At 57.4% G+C, this 22,408-nt stretch overlaps 1 protein-coding gene across 1 annotated transcript in view; it reads left to right on the forward strand.

Annotated features, from left to right (window-relative positions):
• The window catches only part of PTPRS (protein tyrosine phosphatase receptor type S), a 63,791-nt gene that overhangs the window by 35,507 nt on the left and 5,876 nt on the right, over positions 1-22,408 (forward strand). Inside the window, exons 10-28 of the mRNA XM_067734081.1 lie at positions 4,218-4,523; positions 5,912-6,105; positions 6,255-6,281; positions 8,363-8,480; positions 10,085-10,693; positions 11,148-11,245; positions 11,831-12,084; positions 12,966-13,059; positions 13,155-13,370; positions 13,859-14,016; positions 14,536-14,547; positions 14,726-14,838; positions 16,557-16,604; positions 17,784-17,881; positions 17,961-18,084; positions 18,668-18,843; positions 18,923-19,042; positions 21,853-22,007; positions 22,107-22,392. Of these exons, the coding sequence (XP_067590182.1) occupies positions 4,218-4,523; positions 5,912-6,105; positions 6,255-6,281; positions 8,363-8,480; positions 10,085-10,693; positions 11,148-11,245; positions 11,831-12,084; positions 12,966-13,059; positions 13,155-13,370; positions 13,859-14,016; positions 14,536-14,547; positions 14,726-14,838; positions 16,557-16,604; positions 17,784-17,881; positions 17,961-18,084; positions 18,668-18,843; positions 18,923-19,042; positions 21,853-22,007; positions 22,107-22,392 (3,206 nt within the window). The remainder of the gene's footprint in view (positions 1-4,217; positions 4,524-5,911; positions 6,106-6,254; positions 6,282-8,362; positions 8,481-10,084; positions 10,694-11,147; positions 11,246-11,830; positions 12,085-12,965; positions 13,060-13,154; positions 13,371-13,858; positions 14,017-14,535; positions 14,548-14,725; positions 14,839-16,556; positions 16,605-17,783; positions 17,882-17,960; positions 18,085-18,667; positions 18,844-18,922; positions 19,043-21,852; positions 22,008-22,106; positions 22,393-22,408) is intronic.

Raw genomic sequence — 22,408 nt, forward strand, 5'->3', positions numbered from 1 at the left:
CTCCCCTCCTCCCCGCCCCACTGGGGCCGAGCCGAGCGCTCCGCGACTCACAGGAATGTTTGTGCGTGAGGCGATCAGTGAGGGTGTCCTGTGGCTTGGGCGGCCACGTGAGAGACCGGCACAGGTGCCGCGAAGGTGAGTACGCGCTGGTCTCCAGCGGGTTCACAAAAACGGCCCACCCTGCGTGCCCCCTAGCCTGTGCCCCAGCAGCTCTGGGCTGTGCAGACCGTCCAGAGTCCAAATTCAGTCCCCTAAACTCTGCACCCCGCTGCCGAGTGGCACACCTGCCCAGGAACGTGGAATCTGGAACCACGCCCCTCCCCCCCCACACCGCGCGTCCATGTGCGCATCCACGCTGCCCCGCACCCTCCCGACAAGTCACGCAGGTTGGGCCGGATTGTGAAGGAGGCGGCCTCCAAGGTCGTCGAGAAAGCGGCTTTGGCCCAGCCACGCGAACCTCCGAACCTCCGGGGCGGCCCAGGACAGGGAGTGGGGGAGAAGGGACTCCCCACTTCGCACCCCAAGACGGGTGGGGCCCGAGAGAACTGGCAGCCGAGACGCAGGGCCAGGCGTACCCCCACCCCCGGGGAGTGCGGGCTTCTTAGGCTGAACTCAAGGGTAGGTGGAGGCCAGACCACTCAGCCGTGGGTCTCCCCAGACACCGTCCAACCTTCCAGCCCGGAACTGCAGCGTGCCCACACTGGGGCCGGAGCAGGGCTGCGCACCCGCTCGCGGCCAGAGACCCACCCAGAGCTCGGTCTGGCCTTGTAGCTCAGCACTCCGCCATTCCCTCCCTCGTAAGAAAGTCTTTTAAGTTAGCAGTTGAAGAGTGGAAGGTAGGTAACCAGACTGGGAGTTTTCTGGAAAGCGTCTTTCTTTCTTTTATTATGGTTTTTCTCATCATCATCACCATCATCGTTGTTTCTTCTTTTATTATGGTTTTGGTTTTATTTTTCCTTTCCCTTTCTTAGCGAATCCATTCCTTCTGGCACATTCCTCGGTTGGTTTTTCCACTCCTGCTTGACTCCCCCCGGGCACATTTGGTTGGGGTGGCTGGTCAAGAAATGGGGGAGGGGACCCCCAAGTGTCTATTTCCGGAGGAGGGAACCCCAGTGTTTCAATTTAAGTGAGGCCAGAGAGTCATTCTGGTTGCAGTAAGCCATTGGAGTGGCCTCTGGGGTCTCTGGTAGCCTGATGTCTTTGAGGATGGGGGCCTCTGATTCAGCTCTGGGTCCCAGACCCTAGCATGGGGTGTGCACAGAGTAAGTGGTCTGTAAACACATGCAGTGAATAAGTGCGGCTGGCATGATGGTGAAGGTTCTACGTGCCTTGACCTCAAGCAAGGCTAGTGACCTCTCTGAGCCTCCCTCCAGACGAGGCGGGCTCTAGGGTCATGGGCTTTTGAGGGGGTGTGGCTCCAGCCATCCTCAGCTGGCCTGAGCTGAATAAGGCACAGGCTGAGGTCTGAATTCCCAGCCTCAACCAAGACAGCCCATGGACAGCAGCTGAGCCTGGCTTCAAGGCCTGGCTCGCGCCATGTGCCCTTGGGCAGGCCACTTGCCTTTTCTGGGCCTCAGTTTCCTCACCTGTAAAATGGGAGGTGAGCGCCCAGAACAGGTGGGACCGGGCACCCAGTAGCTATACAACCAGTGATAAAAGAATGCCAGGCAAACCAGGTGGGCTTTGAAACCCATTTCCCCACTTGGATCATGGGGGCGGGGTGGAGGGGTGCTAGTTCCAGCCACGTAAGGGGGTCATGAGAATTAAATGAGGCACGATCAGTGGGCCGTATCTTGAGTCTACAGAGGGCCTATGCTGCTGGGCGTGCAGAAGATGTATAGAACGTGAGGACTATCATCAGTAATGCTCTTAACACAGGGCCTGGCCCATAGTAGGTGCTCGGCACATGGAGACTATTACTGATACTCCATAAAGCCCTTAACACACACAGTTCACGCTTAATATAGGGGGAGTATCACTGTTATTTAACAAAGTCTTTAGCATGCTGCCTGGCACACAGTAGGTGCTCTATAAGTGGCAGCTTCCACTTTCAGTCTAAATATGGATCAGCAGGGTGCTGGGCACAGAGTCGGCAGTCCATGAATGGAAGCGATTAGTAGCTTGTAACAAGGTCAACCTGGTGCCAGGTACACAGTAGGTCCCCGAAACATGGGGGCTACGATGATTGCTCTGCAAAACCCTTGGCACAGTGCCTGGCATCCAGTAAGCGCTCAATAAGTGGCACTTTAAAGAGGTTGGCCTGGTGCTAAGCACATAGTAGGTGCTCAGATGGGAGCCACTGTCAGTCTGGAAGGGCCTAGCATGGTTTCGTTTTTGCTCCAAACATGAAACTGTTGTCTGCAAGGTTCTTGGTACTGTGTGTGTAAATAGGAGGTGCTCAATAAGTAAGAACTATTACTATTTTTATATAAGGTCATTAGCACAGTGCTTGACACATAGTAGACGCTTAAAACGTAGGGACTATTACTGTTATCCAGAAATAACAGGGCCTGACACACAGTAGGCCCTGTTAAGAAATGAGAACTACTAATGTTCTACATAGTCCTTAGTATAGTACCTAGCATGTTGTAGGTACCTAATATGTGGGAACTTTTTCTGTTCCAATAAAGACCTTAGCAGAGTGCCTGGCATGCAGTCTGTGCCGCGTAAAGGGCAACAGCTACTTTCATCTTCAGAGGGCTGTTGCAGTGACCAGCCCGTAGTAGGTGTTCAGTAAATGAGACGTGCTATTGGTCTGCAGTGGGCTTAGGTTGGCATCAGGTGAACAGTAGGGGCTCAAAACAGAAGAACTATGAGCTACTAAAACTTTGGCACACCGTAGGTGCTAACTGTGGGCTGTGTTATCTGTAAAGCCCTGACCCAGTGCCATCACAGTAGGTGTCCAATACACAGGGGCTTTTATTATTACTCTGTATAGCCCTTGGCATGCTACCTGGCACACAGTAGGTGCTCAAGACTCAGACATTGTTTTCTTTGCAAGTGAGGCCAGGAAGTAACCACAGGGTTGCCCTCTAGGGTCCCTGGCAGTACAGGTGTTCAGTAAGTAGATGCTCTTACTGTTAACCTGTGAAGCTTCTAGAGACAGGCCTGGCACATAGTAGGTGCCCAATAAATGGGGCTTTACTGCTATTCCCCGGTTACACAGTAGGTATTCAGTAAATTAGTGTTTACAGTTATTCCATCCCTGGTGCTGTGCCTGGCACATAGTAGGTGCCCAGTAAATGGGGCTTTTGCTATTCTTATGGCACAATGCTTGGCACACAGTAGGTGTGCAATAAATACTTCACTATTATTCTGTGCAGCCCTTGGCATGGTGCTTGGCACATAGTAGGGTTCAATAAGTAGATTTGTCACCTGCCATTCTGTGCAGCCCTTGGCACTGTGCCTGGCACATAGTAGCTACTGAATTAATGGGGCTTTTATTGCTTTTGCGTTTGGCATAGTGGCTGGCACATAGTAGGTGCCCAGTACATGGAGCTTTTGCTATTCCTCTGGCACAGTGCCTAGCACACAGATGTTCTATAAATGAGTACATTTACTGTCATTCTGCTCCTGTGCTGTGCCTGGTGCACAGTAGGTGTTCACTAAATAAGTACACTTACTGTTATTGTGTGAAGCGCTTGGCACGGTGCCTGGCACATAGTAGGTGCCCAATAAATGAGGCTTTTATTGCTATTCTTCCGGCACAGTGCCTAGCACACAGTAGGTGTTCAATAGATAAGTACATTTATTGTCATTGTGCTCCTGGTGCTATACCTGGCACACAGTAGGTGTTCAATAAATAAGTACATTTATTGTTTTGGCACCATGCCTGGCACATAATAGGTGCCCAGTGAATGGGGTTTTTACTGCTGTTCCGCTTGGCACGGTGCACAGCTTACGTGCATATGCTCCTTGGGGACTGTGGCTACCCTCTCCCTAAGAACTACTGTGTGCCACGTGCAGCCCCATGTGGTGAGTGCAGCGTTCTTGGCCAGCCCTCTCTGCCCCCATCCCCGCCCGCCCACCCACCCACCCGCCCATCTCACCTTTGGTTGACACCCGCTTCTTTTGGGTTCGACTTCTCTTTGGTTTGGTTCTGTTTTGTTTGTTATCATCTTCTTTTTTATTTTCTCTTTCCCATCTTTTGTTTCCCCACCCCCTCCCCGCCCATCCCGCCTCCCTTCCCCACCCCCACGTTCTCCCCCCCCCAATAGAACCGTCAGCCCCCCCTCAAGACGTTAAATGTGTCAGCACGCGCTCCACGGCCATTTTGGTAAGTTGGCGCCCGCCGCCGCCGGACACGCACAACGGGGCCCTGGTGAGCTATAGCGTCCGCTACCGACCGCTGGGCTCAGAGGACCCGCAACCCAAGGAGGTGAACGGCATCCCCCCGACCACCACCCAGATCCTGCTGGAGGCCTTGGACAAGTGGACGGAGTACCGCATCACCGCCGTCGCTCACACAGAGGTGGGACCAGGGCCCGAGAGCTCGCCCGTGGTCATCCGCACCGACGAGGACGGTAAGCACCGGCCCCGGCCTGGGACCCCTGGGACCCCCAGGCCCCAGCCCGGCCCCTGCCTTGGAGCCTTCTGTCCCTGGAAAACTGGGCTGGCTGGTGGTCAGAAGGTATTGGGTTGGCCAAAAAGTTCTTTCGGGTTTTTCAGTAAGATCTTACGGAAAAAAACGGATGAACTTTTTAGCCAACCATAGAAGCCGTAATTAGGAGAAGGAGAGAAGTGGCCATCAGCCTCCCCAAACCAACCGGGCTCCTTGATCTTGGAATTCTCTGTTCTGGACCTTCCGGGCTACATTTTCTCTCTGAGCCTTGGGCCTGGAACGTTAAGCGGGGAGCCCTGTATTTTGGTCCGGTGGTGGAAGCCATGGAAACGGAGTGTAGGAAACAGCAAGCAGCACTTGCGACAGAAATTATGGTCCCTGACCCCAGAAAGCTGGTGTTTTAGACTCTAGGGATAAGCTGAGATTTGGAGCTGCTTGGGTCTGAGCTATCCTACCTAGAGAGTAGGTAGATTGCGTGCTGATGGTGGTTAACCGCCAGCTCTCTGGGGCATAGAGACCGATCGGTAGCTCTGGCCGATTTCTGTGGTGTAAATATTCCCTCCGTAGCTGAGCTAGAAAGTTCTAAGACGCTAGTCACCCAGTAGAAGCTGAGGGCATGGGGCAAAATGAAGCAGGCAGCCTCCCCAATAGAATCGCAGGAAACCTGGACCAGCTGTTTCCTGAGCCATTGGCCTGGAAGTTTCGGTTGGCAGCCCCAACATTTTGTCCTAACCATGCGGAAGAAATGAAGCGGTCCTTCACGCCAGGCCTGGGGGTGGGGGTGGGGTGGGTGGCGAGGGCTCTCAGCTTGGGGGCTGGTTGAAAGAGTGCTCCAGTGCGGAGTGGGCTGGCTGCACCCTGGGGTGTGTAGGAGCGTGCAGCTGGACTGCCTGGGTTCCCATCCCGGCTTTGCCTCTTGATAACCCTGTGGTCCTGGGATCAACTCTCTGTGCCTTGGTTTCCCCATCTGTAAAGGGAGCATAAGGACTCCTATCTAGAAGGGATGCTCTGAGGTCGGAAGCAGTGTGGGTAAACCTCTTAGAGTGGGGCATGCACGGCCCGCTCATGTCTTGTGGCCCTGGGCAGGTGACCTAGGCTCTGGGGGACCTCAGTTGCTCGTCTGTAAATGGGGTGCACCATCAGAGCCCCCTCCCCGGGCTGTGGGAAGCGTGAAGGAGGTATTCCCTCCGGGCCAGCGGTGAGCGCTCAGAGCGCCGGGTTAACCGGCAGTCACTCGGCACCTTGGCATCGGTCAGTGGCGCTGCCCGGGGCAGGGCTGGGCACCCCAGTAACGGCCCCGCCCGCCCCTCCCCTCCCCTCCCCTCCCCTCCCCTCCCCCCCACCCGCCAGTGCCCAGCGCGCCGCCGCGGAAGGTGGAGGCGGAGGCGCTCAACGCCACGGCTATTCGCGTGCTGTGGCGCTCACCCGCGCCCGGCCGGCAGCACGGCCAGATCCGCGGCTACCAGGTCCACTACGTGCGCATGGAGGGCGCTGAGGCCCGAGGGCCGCCGCGCATCAAGGACATCATGCTGGCCGATGCCCAGGTGGGCGGGGCTCCGGGGCGGGGCCTGGCGGTGGGGCGGGGCCCGGGCCCCCTGCGCTCCCGCCCTCTCGCTGCTTCTCTGTGTTTCTCTGTCTCTGGCTATTCTGCTCACCTCCTCCTCTCTCCCCTGCCGCCTCCTCCCGCGCTCAGTGGGAGACGGACGACACGGCCGAATATGTAAGTAGTGCCCCCCTGCCACCCCGAGCCGCTGCCAGTGCTCTTCCCGCGAGCGGGCCGTGCAGTGCTGTGACCCCATCCCCTGCACGCCCCCTGTAAAAGGGTCTCCTCCCCTGGGCCCCCGATGCACACCTAGTTACCTCTTGGAGCTAGCTGGCAGCCTCGGTTCTGCATCAGGCACATGGGCTTCTGCTGGGGACCACGGAGGTATCCATTCTTAGCTGAATGGCCCCTGGACTCCGCTGGCCTCCTGCCTCCCCGCTTCCCTCCTCCAGCCCAGCTCCCGGCCTGGGTCTTCTCCACCACACCTTTGCTCCAGCTGTTCACAGCGTTAACCACCCTCCTCCAGCCCACAGCTTCCCCTGTGGCACCCAGGCCTGGCAGATCGAAACTGAGTCACTTTCCAGCCTAGACCGACCCTTTTGTTACCTGACTCAGCCCTTCCTGACCTCGAAGTTTCTCTCTTAGGCCAAAGTGTCCCCTTCATTCTGGCCCTGGCGTGATGAGAGGGGTCAGTGGGCCCCAGGTGGGAAAGGAGGCCTGCAGGAGGCCCTGAACCAGAGTCAGGATTACTGTGTGGCTCTGGGCTGTCTTTCTGCCCCTAAGATAGGGACCACGGGCTCTTCTGACAGCCCCAAGCCTGATGTTAAATTGACAACGGCCCCACCCACTCCAGTAGCTCTGCTTCTCCCCCGCCCCGCCCCACCCCAGTCTGGGGGGAGGTTCCCACATGGCTCTGGCTCAGACCCTCCAACCCACTAAGACCCCGGGAAGGACTGAATGTGAGGCTCAGGGGCAGGAGACCCTCTGCTTGTGCATCCTGTCCCCCTCCTATGCTCCTGACCTGGGGCCACCCAGGCATGCCGGACATGCTTGTGGGTATGCATGTATGGGAAACATGGACACGTGTGTGAGGGTGTGAGGGTCGGGGTGCTCTGTCATTCACTGAATGAGCAGTGATTTACTGAGCACCCGCCGATCCTGAGCTAGGTGCCATGGATGCGGCAGTGACCGAGACACTCCTGAGCCCGTCTTCCTGGGGGTCACGGTTCAGGGGAGAGGGATGTTACTTGGAACAAGGCACAAACACGTGTCTAGTTACAGCTCTGGTGGGGACGGGGCATAGATAGTGGTGTAAATGTTTGAACAGCCAGCTGTCGGGTGGGCGCAATCCTGACTGGTGGCATTTGCCCTTTTCCATGGTGTAAATACTCCCACCGTGTCGATTTCAAGCTACCTACCGGATTTGTGGTAGCTCGTCATTGTATAGTGTTTGTATCGCACAGATATAAGAGACAGAATAGAATAATCTCGAGGACACAGATAATAGTAAACACGGTAAAATAATGACAGAGGGGTGGGTTTTGAGTACTTATTACCTTTGTTTTTACTATTTATTTGATCGTACATTTATATAATTTTATTTATAATAACGGCTGTTTAATAAGTGGCTTGCAAATTTTCTGAAAATTCGACTGCTGGCTTTCAGGAGCTGGTATAAGGAATCTCCAGCACAACAATGGATGTAGTGGAGACAGGTGTCGGGTGCGGGGGACACAGCCAGTGCAAAGGCCCTGGGGCAGGACCATGTCTGGTTGGAGGAGGGATAGAAAGGCAGCCCCGTGTGGCTGGAGCAGAGTGAGCGAGGGAGGAGGTGAGGGCAGGGAGGGGACAGGGGCAGGTTGTGCAGGGCCTTGTGGGCGGCAGAGGACTTCTGGTGGTGCGAAGGACTTGGGCTTTTGCCCCCAGGGAGACCAGAGCCCTGGAGACCTGACTCAGCTGCTCACAGGCACCCTCTGGGGGCCACTGCAGGGAGGAAAGAACGGAGGTGGGGCAAGAGTGGTAGCTGGGGACCAGAGGGCCGGGGACTGCACTGGTCCAGGCGGTCCACGACGGATGTCAGGCCACGTGTGCCCATCTCAGCATGGACGTGCTACGTGTCGGGGTCTGTGCATGAGCTCGGGTGCACGTCTCTGCCCGCAGATTGGGCCCCGTGTCTGCCTTGCTTGTCCCTAGCACGGGGAGGAGGGTGGGCAGCCCTGGTTGTGTCACTGATTCCCCACCCCTGACCCCACCCGCAGGAGATGACCGTCACAAACCTGCAGCCTGAGACCGCCTATTCCATCACGGTAGCCGCCTACACCATGAAAGGCGATGGCGCTCGCAGTAAACCCAAGGTGGTGGTGACCAAGGGAGCAGGTGCGAGACCCTCTATGGCCCCTTTGCCCTCAGAGCATCCCTGCAGAGTTCTTGAGCCCCTGTGGGGGGGGGGGGTGCCCCAAGCAGGAGGAACAGGGAGAGCAAAGGTGTGGAGCTGCTCCAGAGGATATTAAGACCCAGTGTGGGCCAGCCCCTCAGCTCTAGCCAGATGGAAACCTTTAACAGCCAACTCCTAACTCCTCACCCTCTGCCTCCTGTTCCCCCTGCCTGGATACCCTTCTCCGGGCTGGCCGTCTCCTCTGCATCCTTTGGGTCTTTGGTTAGTCAGCACCTCCTCAGGAAGCCTTCCCCGCTCACCCCCATGCCACAGTCTTGGTCAGGCCGCACCCCTCCTGCCCCCAGCACCCCGTGCCTCCCCCATCCCAGCTCTGATCACCCCAGGTGAGCTGTCATTTCAGGGTGGTGTGCCCGTCTCCCCCGCTGCACCCTGAAGCCTCCTCTCCTGGCAGCCCTGCCTCAGTTTCCCCCTCAGGCCCCTCCCATCAGTCCCAGGAGGCTGGTTTTTCACCAGCCAAACATAGCTGAGTGAGGAGAGAGAGCGAGCCATGAAAATGTAAGGGGAGAGGGTATTCTAGGCAGAGAGCACAGCCCAGGCAAAGGCTCAGAGGAGGGAACAAGCTTGGTGTGTTCGAGGAACAAAGGCCCCCATGGCCTCCACCCCACTTCCTGCACTCTCCATGCCTCACTGCTGACCACAGAGCCTGATGTTCAAGGCCTCCCAGCTGGACACAGCACCCCTCCACACTGCTGCCAGCCCATGCCCCCACCGTTCCCTTCGTCTGCCTAGTCTCTGTGTCCTCTAGCGCCCATGTCACCTCTTCCAGGAAGCTTCCTGTGATCTGCCGTCCTCTCTCAGGGACGTTACATTAGAGCCATGCTTGCTAAGCAGAACCTGCTGCATACACTGTGACTGTTCACACCACTGTCTATTAAAGGTCCTGATAAGTCCTGCAGTGTTGAAGCCTGGTTTCCTGTATAGAGCTTCAGCACTGCAGGGCTTCTCAGGGCCTTGACACATTGATCACTACTCAGACTGTGAGAACCATGGGGGCAGGGACAGGGTTTTGGACACTCCTACGTTCCATGGCTATTAATCAGGTGCCGGCAGGAGGCAAGGGGTGAATAAATGAGGCAAGAGCTGAGTGACTTACTAAGAGAAGAAGGAGAAACATAGATGCGGGCCTGCTGTGACATCTGTTGATGTTTTCGTTTATCGGGTCCTCTGAGTCTCCTGCTTCCTCGCTGTTCCTTGCACTCAGGACAGTCTCACCTCAGGGCCTTAGCACTGGCTGTTCCCTCTGCCTGAATCACTGTTCCCCCCAGACCTCCCCGCGGCTCCCCCCCTCACCTTCAAGTCTTTGCTTCTGAGCGAAGCCTTCCCAAGACCACTTTTAAAAATGGCAACCCCTTGGGAATTCCCTGGCGGTCCAGTGGTTAGGACTCCACACTTTCACTGTGGAGGGCCCAGGTTCAATCTTAGGTCAGGGACCTAAGATCCCACAAGCTGCACGGTGTGGCCAAAAAAAACCCCGGCAACCTCACCCTTACTCCCAGGCTGACCTTGTATCTCACCCCCCAAACAGTGCTGGGCCGCCCCACCCTGTCGGTGCAGCAGACCCCCGAGGGCAGCCTGCTGGCACGCTGGGAGCCCCCGGCCGGCACCGCCGAGGACCAGGTGCTGGGCTATCGCCTGCAGTTCGGCCGCGAGGACTCATCGCCTCTGGCCACACTGGAGTTCCCGCCCACCGAGGACCACTACACTGCGTCGGGCGTGCACAAGGGCGCCACGTACGTGTTCCGGCTGGCGGCCCGGAGCCGAGGCGGCCTGGGCGAGGAGGCGGCCGAGGTCCTGAGCATCCCCGAGGACACGCCCCACGGCCACCCACAGATCCTCGAGGCGGCCGGCAACGCCTCCGCCGGCACAGTCCTACTCCGCTGGCTGCCACCAGTGCCCGCCGAGCGCAACGGGGCCATTGTCAAGTATACAGTGGCTGTGCGGGAGGCCGGCGCCCTGGGCCCCGCCCGAGAGACCGAGCTGCCCGCGGCGGCCGAGCCGGGCGCCGAGAACGTGCTCACGCTGCAGGGCCTCAAGCCCGACACGGCCTATGACCTCCAAGTGCGGGCCCACACGCGCCGCGGCCCCGGCCCTTACAGCCCCCCCGTCCGCTACCGGACGTTCCTGCGGGACCAAGGTAGGCGCGCGGTGATCCCCGCACCAGAGCCGGACCGGGCCTCGCGCCCACCCCCACCCCAGCCCCCTCCCTCTCCCCTGCCCAGGTAAGTGGTCACTTTTCTGCTTCCTCGTGGACGCTCAAGGCGAGTCCAGACCCCGAGGCTCCGGCGTTGGCAAAGGTGGGACACGCCTAGGTGGCACCGCCGCCCCCCCTACACCGCCCCCAGCCCACCCCGTCCCCCCCCCAACCCCCCTCCACCTCCGCCTTCTCTCTCCAGCTGCGCCGTCTCCCGCGGCAGGGACTTGGAACAGGCAGGGCCGGGCCAGGGCCAGGCAGTAAGGCCACGGGCACAGCGGACGACAGGGAGCGCCTGGGCCGCCCCACACACAGCCCCGTCCCCCCGCTCCTCCCGCCCCCCAGCACTCACGGGACCTCTCCTTTGCTCTTTCCCGCCTGCCGCTGCCTGGTGCAGTCTCGCCCAAGAACTTCAAGGTGAAGATGATCATGAAGACGGCGGTTCTGCTCAGCTGGGAGTTCCCAGACAACTACCACTCGCCCACGCCCTACAAGGTGCAGCCTCCCGAGGAGTCGGGGGGCGGGGCTGGGGCCAGGGTTGGGGGTCAGCTGGACTCACCGCCGGGTAGGCTTGCGGCTCAGTCTGGGGTTGGGGCTTAGTTCAGTGTCAAGACTTATTAGTCTGGGATCAAGGCTCAGTCAGAATTGGGGCCTAGCCTGGGATCGGTCCCAGGGGTCGAAGTTCAGTCTGGGTTTGGGACTCAGTAGGGGATTAGTGCTCAGTCAGAGCTGGGGCTTAGCCTGGGATCGGGGCTCAGCTAGGATTCAGGCCCAGTGTCTCAGTCTAGGCTCGAGCCTCAGTCTGGAATTAGGGCTGTTTAAGGATTGGGACTTAGAGCCAGGACTTGGCTGCGATGGAAGCTCGGCCTGGGTTCGGGCCTCAATCTGGGGTTGGGGCTGAGTTTGGGGTCGAGACTTAGGCTGGGATCAAGGCTCTGTTAGAATCGGGGCTCAGCTGGGATTGAGGCTCAGTCTGGGGTCACAGACTGAGTTGGCAGGGTCAGGGCTAAGTCTGGGATCCAGGCTCGGTCAGGACCAGGGGCTCAACCCAGAGCCCTGCTGAGCTGGCCCGTCCCACAGATCCAGTACAATGGGCTCACGCTGGACGTGGACGGCCGCACCACCAAGAAGCTCATCACGCACCTCAAGCCCAACACCTTTTACAACTTCGTGCTGACCAACCGCGGCAGCAGCCTGGGTGGCCTCCAGCAGACGGTCACTGCCTGGACCGCCTTCAACCTGCTCAGCTCTAAGCCCAGCGTGACCCCCAAGCCTGACTCCGAAGGCTACATCGTGGTGTATCTGCCCGACGGCCAGAGCCCTGTGCCTGTCCAGTAAGCTCAACTCGCCCCCCTCAGGGATTTTGCACCCCTCCACCAGCCAGCTCTGTGACTGGGGCCAGCCGCTTGATCTCTCTGTGCCTCAGTTTCCTCACCTGTCTGTAAAACAGAGATCGCATCAGCCCCACCCCGTGTGGTTCCCCTGAAGGTCCAGTGCTTCTCGTAGATGTCGCTAAATGTGGCCTGTGTCTGCTCCTTGAGCATTCCCTGACGCCCCCATATGCCTGACCTTCTACTGGTTCTAGGTTCCTAGACTGGTGGGGAGACAGAGCTGGACACAGACACCCTCAGCCCCATGGTGTGGCAGTGAGAGGCACCAGGGCTGAGAGTCCCCAGTAAGGAGAGGAGGACTCTGGGAAGCAGGGAAAAATCGAGGATTACAAAACTGTGGGTATGGAAGCTGGGGTTTTGAAGGGTGTATAGGAGTTTGAGAAATATACAGTTGACCCTTGAACAGCACAGGTTTGAATTACATGGGTCCACTTATATGCGTATTTCTTTCAAGAAGTACAGACTACAGTATTACACAATCCATGGCTGGTTGAATCCACAGATAGATAGAGAACCATGGATACAGAGGACCAACTGTACTTACATATGGATTTTTGATTGCGCAGGGGGTCGGCCCCCTTTACCCCCACGTTGTTGAAGGGTCAACTGTAATTTCACAGGGTAGGCTTTCTAGGCAAAACGTACAGTATCATCAAAAGCCTGGAGGCTTGAATCAGGAACTGTAATCCTATGTGACTGGGGCCGTATGCCCAATGTATGAGCAGAAGGGAAGATTCAGAGAGGGGCGGCTCCCCATCTCAGCCCTAGATAGCATCCCTTGGTCATGCTAGTAGACAAACCCCCATGACTCCATCTCCTGATAGGAACTACTTCATTGTGATGGTGCCACTGCGTAAATCTCGTGGTGGCCAGTTCCTGACCCCGCTGGGCAGCCCAGAGGAAATGGACCTGGAGGAGGTAAGAGCCAGTGGGGCCCAGACAACGTCCCAGCTTTCGTGAGCCCAGTTGCTCCCAGCCAGGTTCGTGAGCAGCCCACATCTCTGTTCCCACAGCTGATCCAGGATATCGCACGGCTGCAGAGGCGCAGCCTGCGGCACTCGCGCCAGCTGGAGGTGCCCCGGCCCTACATCGCGGCTCGCTTCTCAGTGCTGCCACCCACCTTCCATCCCGGCGACCAGAAGCAGTACGGTGGCTTTGACAACAGGGGCTTGGAGCCTGGCCACCGATATGTTCTCTTTGTGCTTGCTCTGCTGCAGAAGAGCGAACCCGTAAGTCCCAAATGGTGTCTGCCCATATCGAGCCACACCCACTGAGTGAGGCAGGCCAGTCCCTAGGGCCCTGACCTCAGAACCAGACACAGATCCTCCTAACTGTGGTCAGAGTTGGGTAGAGGGAACGGTTTGAGGTTGAGGGTATCCCATAGGGAAGGTTTGTTAGAGGAAAGGACTTTGGAACTAGAGCTTTGACGGATATCTAGGAGTTCGGTAAAGAAAGGGCATCCCACGGTTTGCATGTGCAAAGGTCTGGGGTGCAAGAGGAGCAAAAGGGATTTCAGAGTGGCTGAAACAGAGTGAGGAAGAGGGAGAGTGAAGATTGGCAAGGTCCAGGCCTTGTAGGCCACCAGGGTCAGGGTTTTTGGGAGCTGTAGGAGGGTTTAGAGTAGGGGATGGACATGGATTTGTGTTTGAGAAAGACCCGTGTGGCCACCGTGAGGAGGACGGGCACTGATGGAGGTCCCCCCACCCCATTCCTGCAGACATTTGCGGCAAGCCCCTTCTCAGACCCCTTCCAGCTGGATAACCCGGACCCGCAGCCCATTGTGGACGGCGAAGAGGGGCTCATCTGGGTGATCGGGCCCGTGCTGGCTGTGGTTTTCATCATCTGCATCGTTATTGCCATCTTGCTCTATAAGAAGTGAGCCCCCTGCCCCGCCCCCCACTTGACAGGAGGGAAGGCTTCCTAAAAAAGGAGGGGGGTCTGGAAAGATCCAGGGGGGAACAGTCATCTCAGAGGATCATCGCAGAAGCCCTGTATGGTCCAGACAGGGAAACCAGGGCTCAGAGAAATGAAACCACCTGATCAAAGTCACACAGCCTGGGAAATGGCAGGGCTAGGGTTCCATCCCAGCCAGGGATTTGACTCCTGTTAAGTCTCGCGCTCCACTCGGCAAGATTTGGGGTGGGGGCTGCCTCTGTCCAGTTTAACGAGGTCACGTGGGACATGTCCCAGCTTAGAAAGGGAGGGCTGAGATGTTATTCCTTGTGGCGGGGGACCCACGCAGGAAGGATTAGCCCCATTTTCTGGAGGAGACCGAGACTCAGAGAGGGAAAGAAAGCCACCCACAGTCACAGAACAGGCCCTTGATGGCCAGCACACCCTCACCTGTCTTCTTTCTCCCCCCCACTCCTCACCTGTGTCTGTTTTCGGGAGCAGTAAGCCTGACAGGTAAGAACTGGTCCTGCCCTTTGGAGGCCAAGGAGGGGAACTGGGGTGGCGTCGTGCCTGTTGGGTGAGCGGGCGCCTGGCTGCTCCAGCCGTTGCACACGTGTCTGTGCGTGGTCGTGGGAACCCCAGTTGCGCGCAGCTGGGTCACATGTTCGCGTGTCTGCTTGCTCCTACAAAGTAAACGCAAGGACTCAGAGCCCCGCACCAAATGCCTACTGAACAACGCCGACCTCGCCCCCCACCACCCCAAGGACCCCGTGGAAATGAGACGCATTAACTTCCAGACGCCAGGTATGTGCTGATCCCAGGTGCCAGGGACGACAGTGACGGGGGAAGGGGAGAGGTAGCATAGGAAGAGAGGAAGCTGCCACCTCGGTGGATCCCGAGGACTGCCCCCACTGAACTGTGCTTGGTACGATTCAGTTCCCAATTCCCAAATTCCTCCGTGGCTTGGAACTGTCGTGGGTTGATTCTGCTTACGACCAAGGGAGGCTTTCGAAGAGTTGCCTTTAACTGGTGGCTGCTGTCTTCTCTGGGAGCTTAAAGGACATCTTCAGACAAAGACAAAAGCAAAACTTTTCCGAATCCTCATGTCTTTTGGCAGAAAGAGCTCTGCTTCTATTCACACCTCTAGTTTTAAGGCCACTCAGTGGTGGGTGTTAGGGTTTTTCCCAATCCCCAGGGATGTGCCCCTAGCAAGGTGTAAGAATTCCGCCTCCACCACACTCTGTCTGTCTCTCCTCCATGGCCGCAGATGCTCATGTTCTCCCTGCCTCTTCATAGTTCCCTGTAGGTTAATAGGATCCAGCCTAGTTGCCTGCCATGCTTGGTGGGAGAACTGAATCAGGACCTTGCCCTTGATCATCTTCATGTGCAGTCATCCTCTCATTCCCTCACCTCCTCCCTCTTTTTTTTTGCGGTACGCGGGCCTCTCACTGTTGTGGCCTCTCCCGTTGTGGAGCACAGGCTCCGGACGCACAGGCTCAGCGGCCACGGCTCACGGGCCCAGCCGCTCCGCGGCATGTGGGATCTTCCCGGACCAGGGCACGAACCCGTGTCCCCTGCATCGGCAGGCGGACTCTCAACCGCTGCACCACCAGGGAAGCTCCACCTCCTCCCTCTTAACGGGCTCATGCCAGCTGCTTCTCACCAAATAAGGAATTTTTAACTTAACTGATGGCTGCTGTTCTCCTTGTGAGCTCACAGCATGGTAACGTCTGTCTCTCTGCTTGCACCCAGCTCGTCACTTCATGTCTCTGAACTCGTTCATATTAACTCTTTCCAACCAAATGGAGATTTTAAAACATTTATATTGAACTGATGGCTGCAGTCCTCTTGAAGGGCTCATGCGTATAGCCTTGCATGCTATTCCTAATGTATTTATTTCTCTCTCTTTTCTGCTGCTGGACTGTCTCATGTTAGTTCCATGTTTATCCAAACGAGGATTTTGATCATTTAACTGATGGCTGCAGTCCTCCATAAGAGCTCATGAAAGGTCTCATGACACCCCTAATGTACTCCCTTCTCTTTCCTGTCTCTGGACCAGCCTATCTCAATTCTGTTTCCATCCGAATGAGGATTTTAAATGTGTGTGTTTAAGTGATTGGTGCTCTCCTCCTTAAAGGCCACGGCATGGGCCCGTATGTCCTTCCCCTGCCCCCAGGTTTCTCCCTCACCACCCTGCCTCCCCTCCAGAATGCCCTCTGCTGACCCCAACAGGGGACCCAAGGCCAGGTTGGTCTGGGGGGACACGCTGATAGGAGAGCCTAAGACTTTGGGGTCTTTCCGAGGTCACAGCTGAAAATCGGGGCTGGCCGATGTCCAGCCGGAGGGAAGCACAGCAGCTGCCGTCGGTTCTCTGGTTGGGGCCCAGGCGGCCGTGTGTCCCTCACTCGTTGCTCTGCCCTTTGCGTCTGTCCGCCGGCTGCTGTGCGCGCACCCAGCGAGGGGCGGGGGGAGGTGGCCTCCCCCGCGTGTTTTCATTTATTTATTGTTTGCTGTTTCTGCAGATTCAGGCCTCAGCAGCCCCCTCAGGGAGCCGGGGTTTCACTTTGAAAGTTAGTTCCTGTGTCTCTCTGTTCTTAGCTTCCTTTCGCGCCTGTTTGTTTTCATCCTTGGTTTCTCCATCCCGCCTCCTCTCTCTCTGCCCACCTGTCCTGCGCTGGCTTCTCGAGGGGGGGCGGGGGTGTGGTCTGCCGGGCCCTGAGGTTTTGGGTTGTGACTGCGTGTGTGTGTGGGGGGGGGGGGAGCGGGAGTCTAGGTGAGACGTGTATGTACATGTAAGTATCGCCCATGTGATAGGGGACCCACTAGTCAGCTGGACACCAGCCTCAGACCCCTTAGATGTGGGCTCTGGGGCAGCACCCGGGGTGGCGGGGAACACGCAGGGGCTCAGACCAACAGCTCCTCACCAGCTGGCTCAGCACATCTTTATCGGTCTAACACCAGTGCTTTGGTGCTGGCGCATAGCTGTCAGCCTCCCTATATCTGCAGAGCAAATGTGTGAGCACATGCATGGCCACCAGGCCCCAGGAGAGGCCGGGGGTCTGGCAGGCTCAGATATGGGGAGGAAAGAGCCAGGCCCACCCCATGACCTCCAGCCACCCCCAGCCCCCCCGGGGGCTCCAAAGATAAGGGACGTCACCATCCCAGGTACCAGATGAGAAAATGAGCCCTCAGAGGTCAGGGGTTCGTGGCAGCTGCCCCACCATCCAACACACACACACCCCGTGTCTCCCCTCCCCGGTCCCTCAGCTCCACCTGGCAGAGGACTTTTGGGTCCCTCTGATCCCCCAGGGGCCGGAAGGGGTACCGGCCTCCCGCCCCTGCCCCAGGGATGGTACTTCCGAAAGCCCGGCCAGCTGCATCCGCTTCTTCATCTCTGTGTCACTTGCCTGCTTCACGAGGCACCAGGAGCTTGAAGTCCTGGGCGCGTTGACCCTTCCCCAGCCCCTGCATCCCCAGCTGGTTGCAGGGGGGCACTGGGGAGGGAGGGCACTGGGAGCTGGGGCTCAGCCCAGAGCCGCCGCCTCGTGCTCCCCACTTCAGCCCCGTAGGCCTGGGGTCCCTGCCTCCACGGGGGCTGCCCTGAACCTTCCCCTCCCCCGCCACTCCCTCTAACTGCAGCTCGTCCATTGCAGACTCACACTGTAGAGCACCCCCCCGCCCTCCCCCCCCCGGCCCCCGGGCTGGCCCCTGAGTGACCAGCCACGCCGTTGGGTCTTCTATTCCCGCAGGCATGCTCAGCCACCCACCCATCCCCATCGCGGACATGGCGGAGCACACAGAACGCCTCAAGGCCAACGACAGCCTCAAGCTCTCCCAGGAGTACGAGGTGAGCTGGCCCCCACCTCCCACTCTCCCGGGCCCACAGACACCCACCCTGACACCCCCCCGCATCCCCTTCCCCGCAGTCCATCGATCCGGGCCAGCAGTTCACGTGGGAGCACTCCAACCTGGAAGTGAACAAGCCCAAAAACCGCTATGCCAACGTCATCGCCTATGACCACTCTCGTGTCATCCTCCAGCCCATCGAAGGTAGCACGCGGGGCCCCAGGCTCCGTCATGCCCAGCCTCGTTCCACAGAGAGCGCATAGACCCCATGCCTCCTCTGGGCCACGGGGCCAGGCCAGAGTGGACTAGCTAGGGGACGGGTGGGGAAACTGAGACCTGGTCCAACGCTAGCCAGAAGCCACTGGGAAGTTTTAGATGTGTATTTAACTGATGGCCCCTGTCCATTACATATTTCCATCTATTCCTCTACATCAGTGACGCTCATCAGGGCAGTTCCACCACTCGGGACGTTTGGCGATGTCTGGGGACATGTTTGTTGTCACGGCTTAGAGGAAGGGGGTGTTAGTGGTATCTAGGGTATAGAGGCCGGGACGCTGCTCAATAACTTGCAATGCACAGGACAGCCCCTAGCATAGAATGATGCGGCCCCACATGGCTATAGTGTCGAGGTGGAGAAACCACGAAGTACATGCCGCACGATTTCCTTGGGGACAGATTGGGGCAGTCCAGGAGGGCTTCCAGTAAGTGGGAAGTGGTGGACCAGGTGGAACCAGCCTAGAAGGACAGAGCGCCCCCACTGATCTCTGGCTTCTCACCCCGGCTGTAGGCATCGTGGGCAGCGATTATATCAACGCCAACTACGTGGATGGCTATCGGCGGCAGAATGCGTACATTGCCACGCAGGGGCCGCTGCCCGAGACCTTCGGTGACTTCTGGCGTATGGTGTGGGAGCAGCGCTCCGCTACCATCGTTATGATGACACGGCTAGAGGAGAAATCACGGGTGAGGCCTGGACCCTGTGGCTCCCAAGCCCTCGGCCGGCTCCGGCCCACACTCACCTCTGTTCTCTTACCCGGTACAGATCAAATGCGATCAGTACTGGCCCAACAGGGGCACGGAGACCTACGGCTTCATCCAGGTCACCCTGCTGGACACCATCGAGCTGGCCACGTTCTGCGTGCGGACGTTCTCCCTGCACAAGGTGGGGCCCAGGCCGGGACTGGGGCCTCTGGGGAGGGGGTGATCGGGGCGGAGGAGGAAGATGAGCTTCTGCCCTGGGAGCTCCCCATGGGACAGAGAAGAAACCATGTTGTCCTAGGCTGACCACATTCTCAGGTGGCCCACTTCATGGATGGGGACACTGAGACTCAGAGGGGAACAGCTCTTGTCTCCAGCCACTGCAGGAGGACAAACCAGCAGGATCCTACTTTGCAGTGAACCTGCTGTCCCCTTGCCGTCAGTCCTCCTGCCCCACACACCAGGTCTTCCTTGCTCTCTGGCCTCACCCAGCCTGGGTTTATGGCAGGGTCCTGGCAGGGTCTTGGCCATGCAGTCAAGGGGCTTCCAGTCTTGGATGGAAGACACAGTGGGCAGTTGAGACTGGGGCAGAGGGAGTCTTTAGATATGTATTTAACTGATGGCTGCCGTGCGTAACATGGTTCCGTGTGTCCTTGTACATCAGTGGTTTTCAGTTGGGGCATTTTGCCATTTAGGGGACATTTGGCAATGTCTGGGGGCACTTTTAAAAAATTGTTTTATTGAAGTGTAGCTCATTTACAATGTATTAATTTCTGTTGTCTAGCAAAGTGATTCAGTTATACATAAATATACATTCTTTTTCGTATTCTTTTCCATTATGGTTTATCACAGGACATTGGATACAGTTCCTTGTGCTAGACAGTAGGACCTTGTCGTTTATTCATTCTGTATATAATAACTTACATCTGCTGACCCCAACCTCCCACTCCTGCCCTCCCCCAACCCCCTCCCCCTTGGCAACCACAAGTCCGTTCTGTATGTCCGTGAGTGTGTTTCTGTTTCGTAGATAGGTTCATTTGTGTCATTAGATTCTGCATATAAGTGATATTATATGGTATTCGTCTTTCTCTTTCTGACTTCACTTAGCATGATCATCTCTAATGGCATCCATGTTGCTGCAGGTGGCCTTATTTTGTTCTTTCTTACGGCTGAGTTGTATTCCAGTGTATATATGTGCTACATCTTCTTTATCCATTCCTCTGTCAATGGACATTTAGGTTGTTTCCGTGTCTTGGCTATTGTGGATAGTGGTGCTGTGAACACAGAAGTGCATGTATCTTTTTGAATTGGGGTTTTGTCTGGATATATGCCCAGGAGTGCGATTGCAGGATCATATGGTAGCTCTGTTTTTAGTTTTCTGAGGAACCTCCATACTGTTTTCCACAGTAGCTGCGCCAACTTACATTCCCACCAACAGTGTTAGGAGGGCTCCCTTTTCTCCACACCCTCTCTAGCATTTGGTATTTGTGGAGTTTTTTAATGATGGTCATTCTGACCTGTGTGAGGTGGTACCTCATTGTAGTTTTGATTTGCATTTCTCTAATAATTAGCGATGTTGAGCACCTTTTCACGTGCCTCTTGGCCATCTGTATGTCTTCTCTGGAGAAATGTCTATTTAGGTCTTCTGCCCATTTTTCCATTGGGTTGTTTGTTTTTCTTGTCGTTGAGTCGTATGAGCTGTCTGTATATTTTGGAAATTTAGCCCTTGTCGGTTGCATCGTTTGCAGACGTTTTCTGTACGTTGTCTTTTTGTTTACGATTTCCTTTGCTGTGCAAAAGCTTGTAAGTTTAATTAGGGTTCCATTTGTTTATTTTTGTTTTTATTTCTAGTGCCTTGGGAGACAGGGGACGCTTTTTAGTGTCATGCTGGGGAGCGGGGAGCGGAGGTGCTCCTCGCACCACAGGGTTCCCCTGGCCGCCAGCCAGGGCCTCTCAACTTTAAGCATACATCTGGCCCAGGTGCCAGAGACGGTCAACGGACACGAGGGGGTACAGATTTTCAGTTGATTCACACCTGAAGCACGCACTGTGTGTCAGACCCTTACCTGGGCATCAGGACACCCAAAGTGTCCTGCTCTCGTGGGACTTACAGTCTAGTGGACAAGACACAGACAATAAATATGTAAAATGACAGGAAATCTTACACAAAAACAGGGCAGAATAGAATGGGTAGTGGAGGACCTGCAGTTGGTGAGGAAGGGGGGAGATCTGGGGTAACAGCATTCCAGGCAGAGGGCACAGCCATGCAAAGGCCCTGGGGCTGGACTGTGCCTGGGGTGTTTTAGGAACAGCCAGGAGTCCCGTGTGGCTGGAGCAGAGTGAGTGAGGGTGAGAGAGGGAGGAGGGGAGGGCAGGGAGGGGACGGGGCAGGTCGTGCAGGACGCTGTGGGCTGCAGGGGAGACTTGGGCTTTTACCCCCAGGGAGGGCTGTGGGCAGAGGAAGCAGAGGAGGGGCGGGACCTGACTTGGGTGCTCACCAGTGCCCTCTGTCTGCTGAGGCGGGAATAGACTGCGGTGGGGATGCCCGGGGACCAGGGTGACTGCTCTGGTCTGGATGGATGATGGTGGGGCTGGACCAGGGTGGTCCCCATGGAGGGGGCGAGTGAGAAGTGGGTGGGCTTGGGGTAGGCTTTGAAGGCAGAGCTGACGGTGCTGACTGATGTCTTGGATGTGGGAAGGAGGGGGAGGGGAGTCAAGGGCGACCCCTAAATTCCGGCCGGAGTGCGTGGAAGGATGGCGCCGCCATCAGCTGAGATGGGGGGAAAGGGTTTGGGGAGAAAGTGGGGGGCACAGTGCTGGCCGCGTTGAGCGTGAGATGCCAGTGAAACTCCCAGGCAGAGACACCCCCAAGCCCCGGGGCAGCCGGGCACCTGAGTCAGGCGCTCCGAGTAGTGGTGGTCTGGAGGTGTGAACGTGGACCCCAGCACGTGGGTGGTGGGCTGCGGTGACTGGCGGTGTCCCTTTGGCCCCCAGAACGGCTCCAGCGAGAAACGGGAAGTCCGGCAGTTCCAGTTCACGGCGTGGCCGGACCACGGGGTGCCCGAGTACCCGACGCCCTTCCTGGCTTTCCTGCGGAGAGTCAAGACCTGCAACCCGCCGGACGCGGGCCCCATCGTGGTCCACTGCAGGTACCCCTGTCCCAGTCCCCCTGCTCCCCGCTGCGCCCCGCCGCACCTACCCCACCCCCTTGCCCGGGGGGCCCCTGATGACCCTGCCTGTCTCCGCAGCGCTGGCGTGGGCCGCACGGGCTGCTTCATTGTCATCGACGCCATGCTTGAGCGGATCAAGCCGGAGAAGACGGTGGACGTGTACGGCCACGTGACGCTCATGCGGTCCCAGCGCAACTACATGGTGCAGACCGAGGACCAGTACAGCTTCATCCATGAGGCCCTGCTGGAGGCCGTGGGCTGCGGCAACACGGAGGTGCCTGCCCGCAGCCTCTACGCCTACATCCAGAAGCTGACCCAGGTGGAGCCCGGCGAGCACGTCACCGGCATGGAACTCGAGTTCAAGGTGGCCTGGGGGCTAG

This window comes from Pseudorca crassidens, chromosome 3 (assembly GCF_039906515.1).
Source record: "Pseudorca crassidens isolate mPseCra1 chromosome 3, mPseCra1.hap1, whole genome shotgun sequence".
Classification (NCBI taxonomy): domain Eukaryota; kingdom Metazoa; phylum Chordata; class Mammalia; order Artiodactyla; family Delphinidae; genus Pseudorca; species Pseudorca crassidens.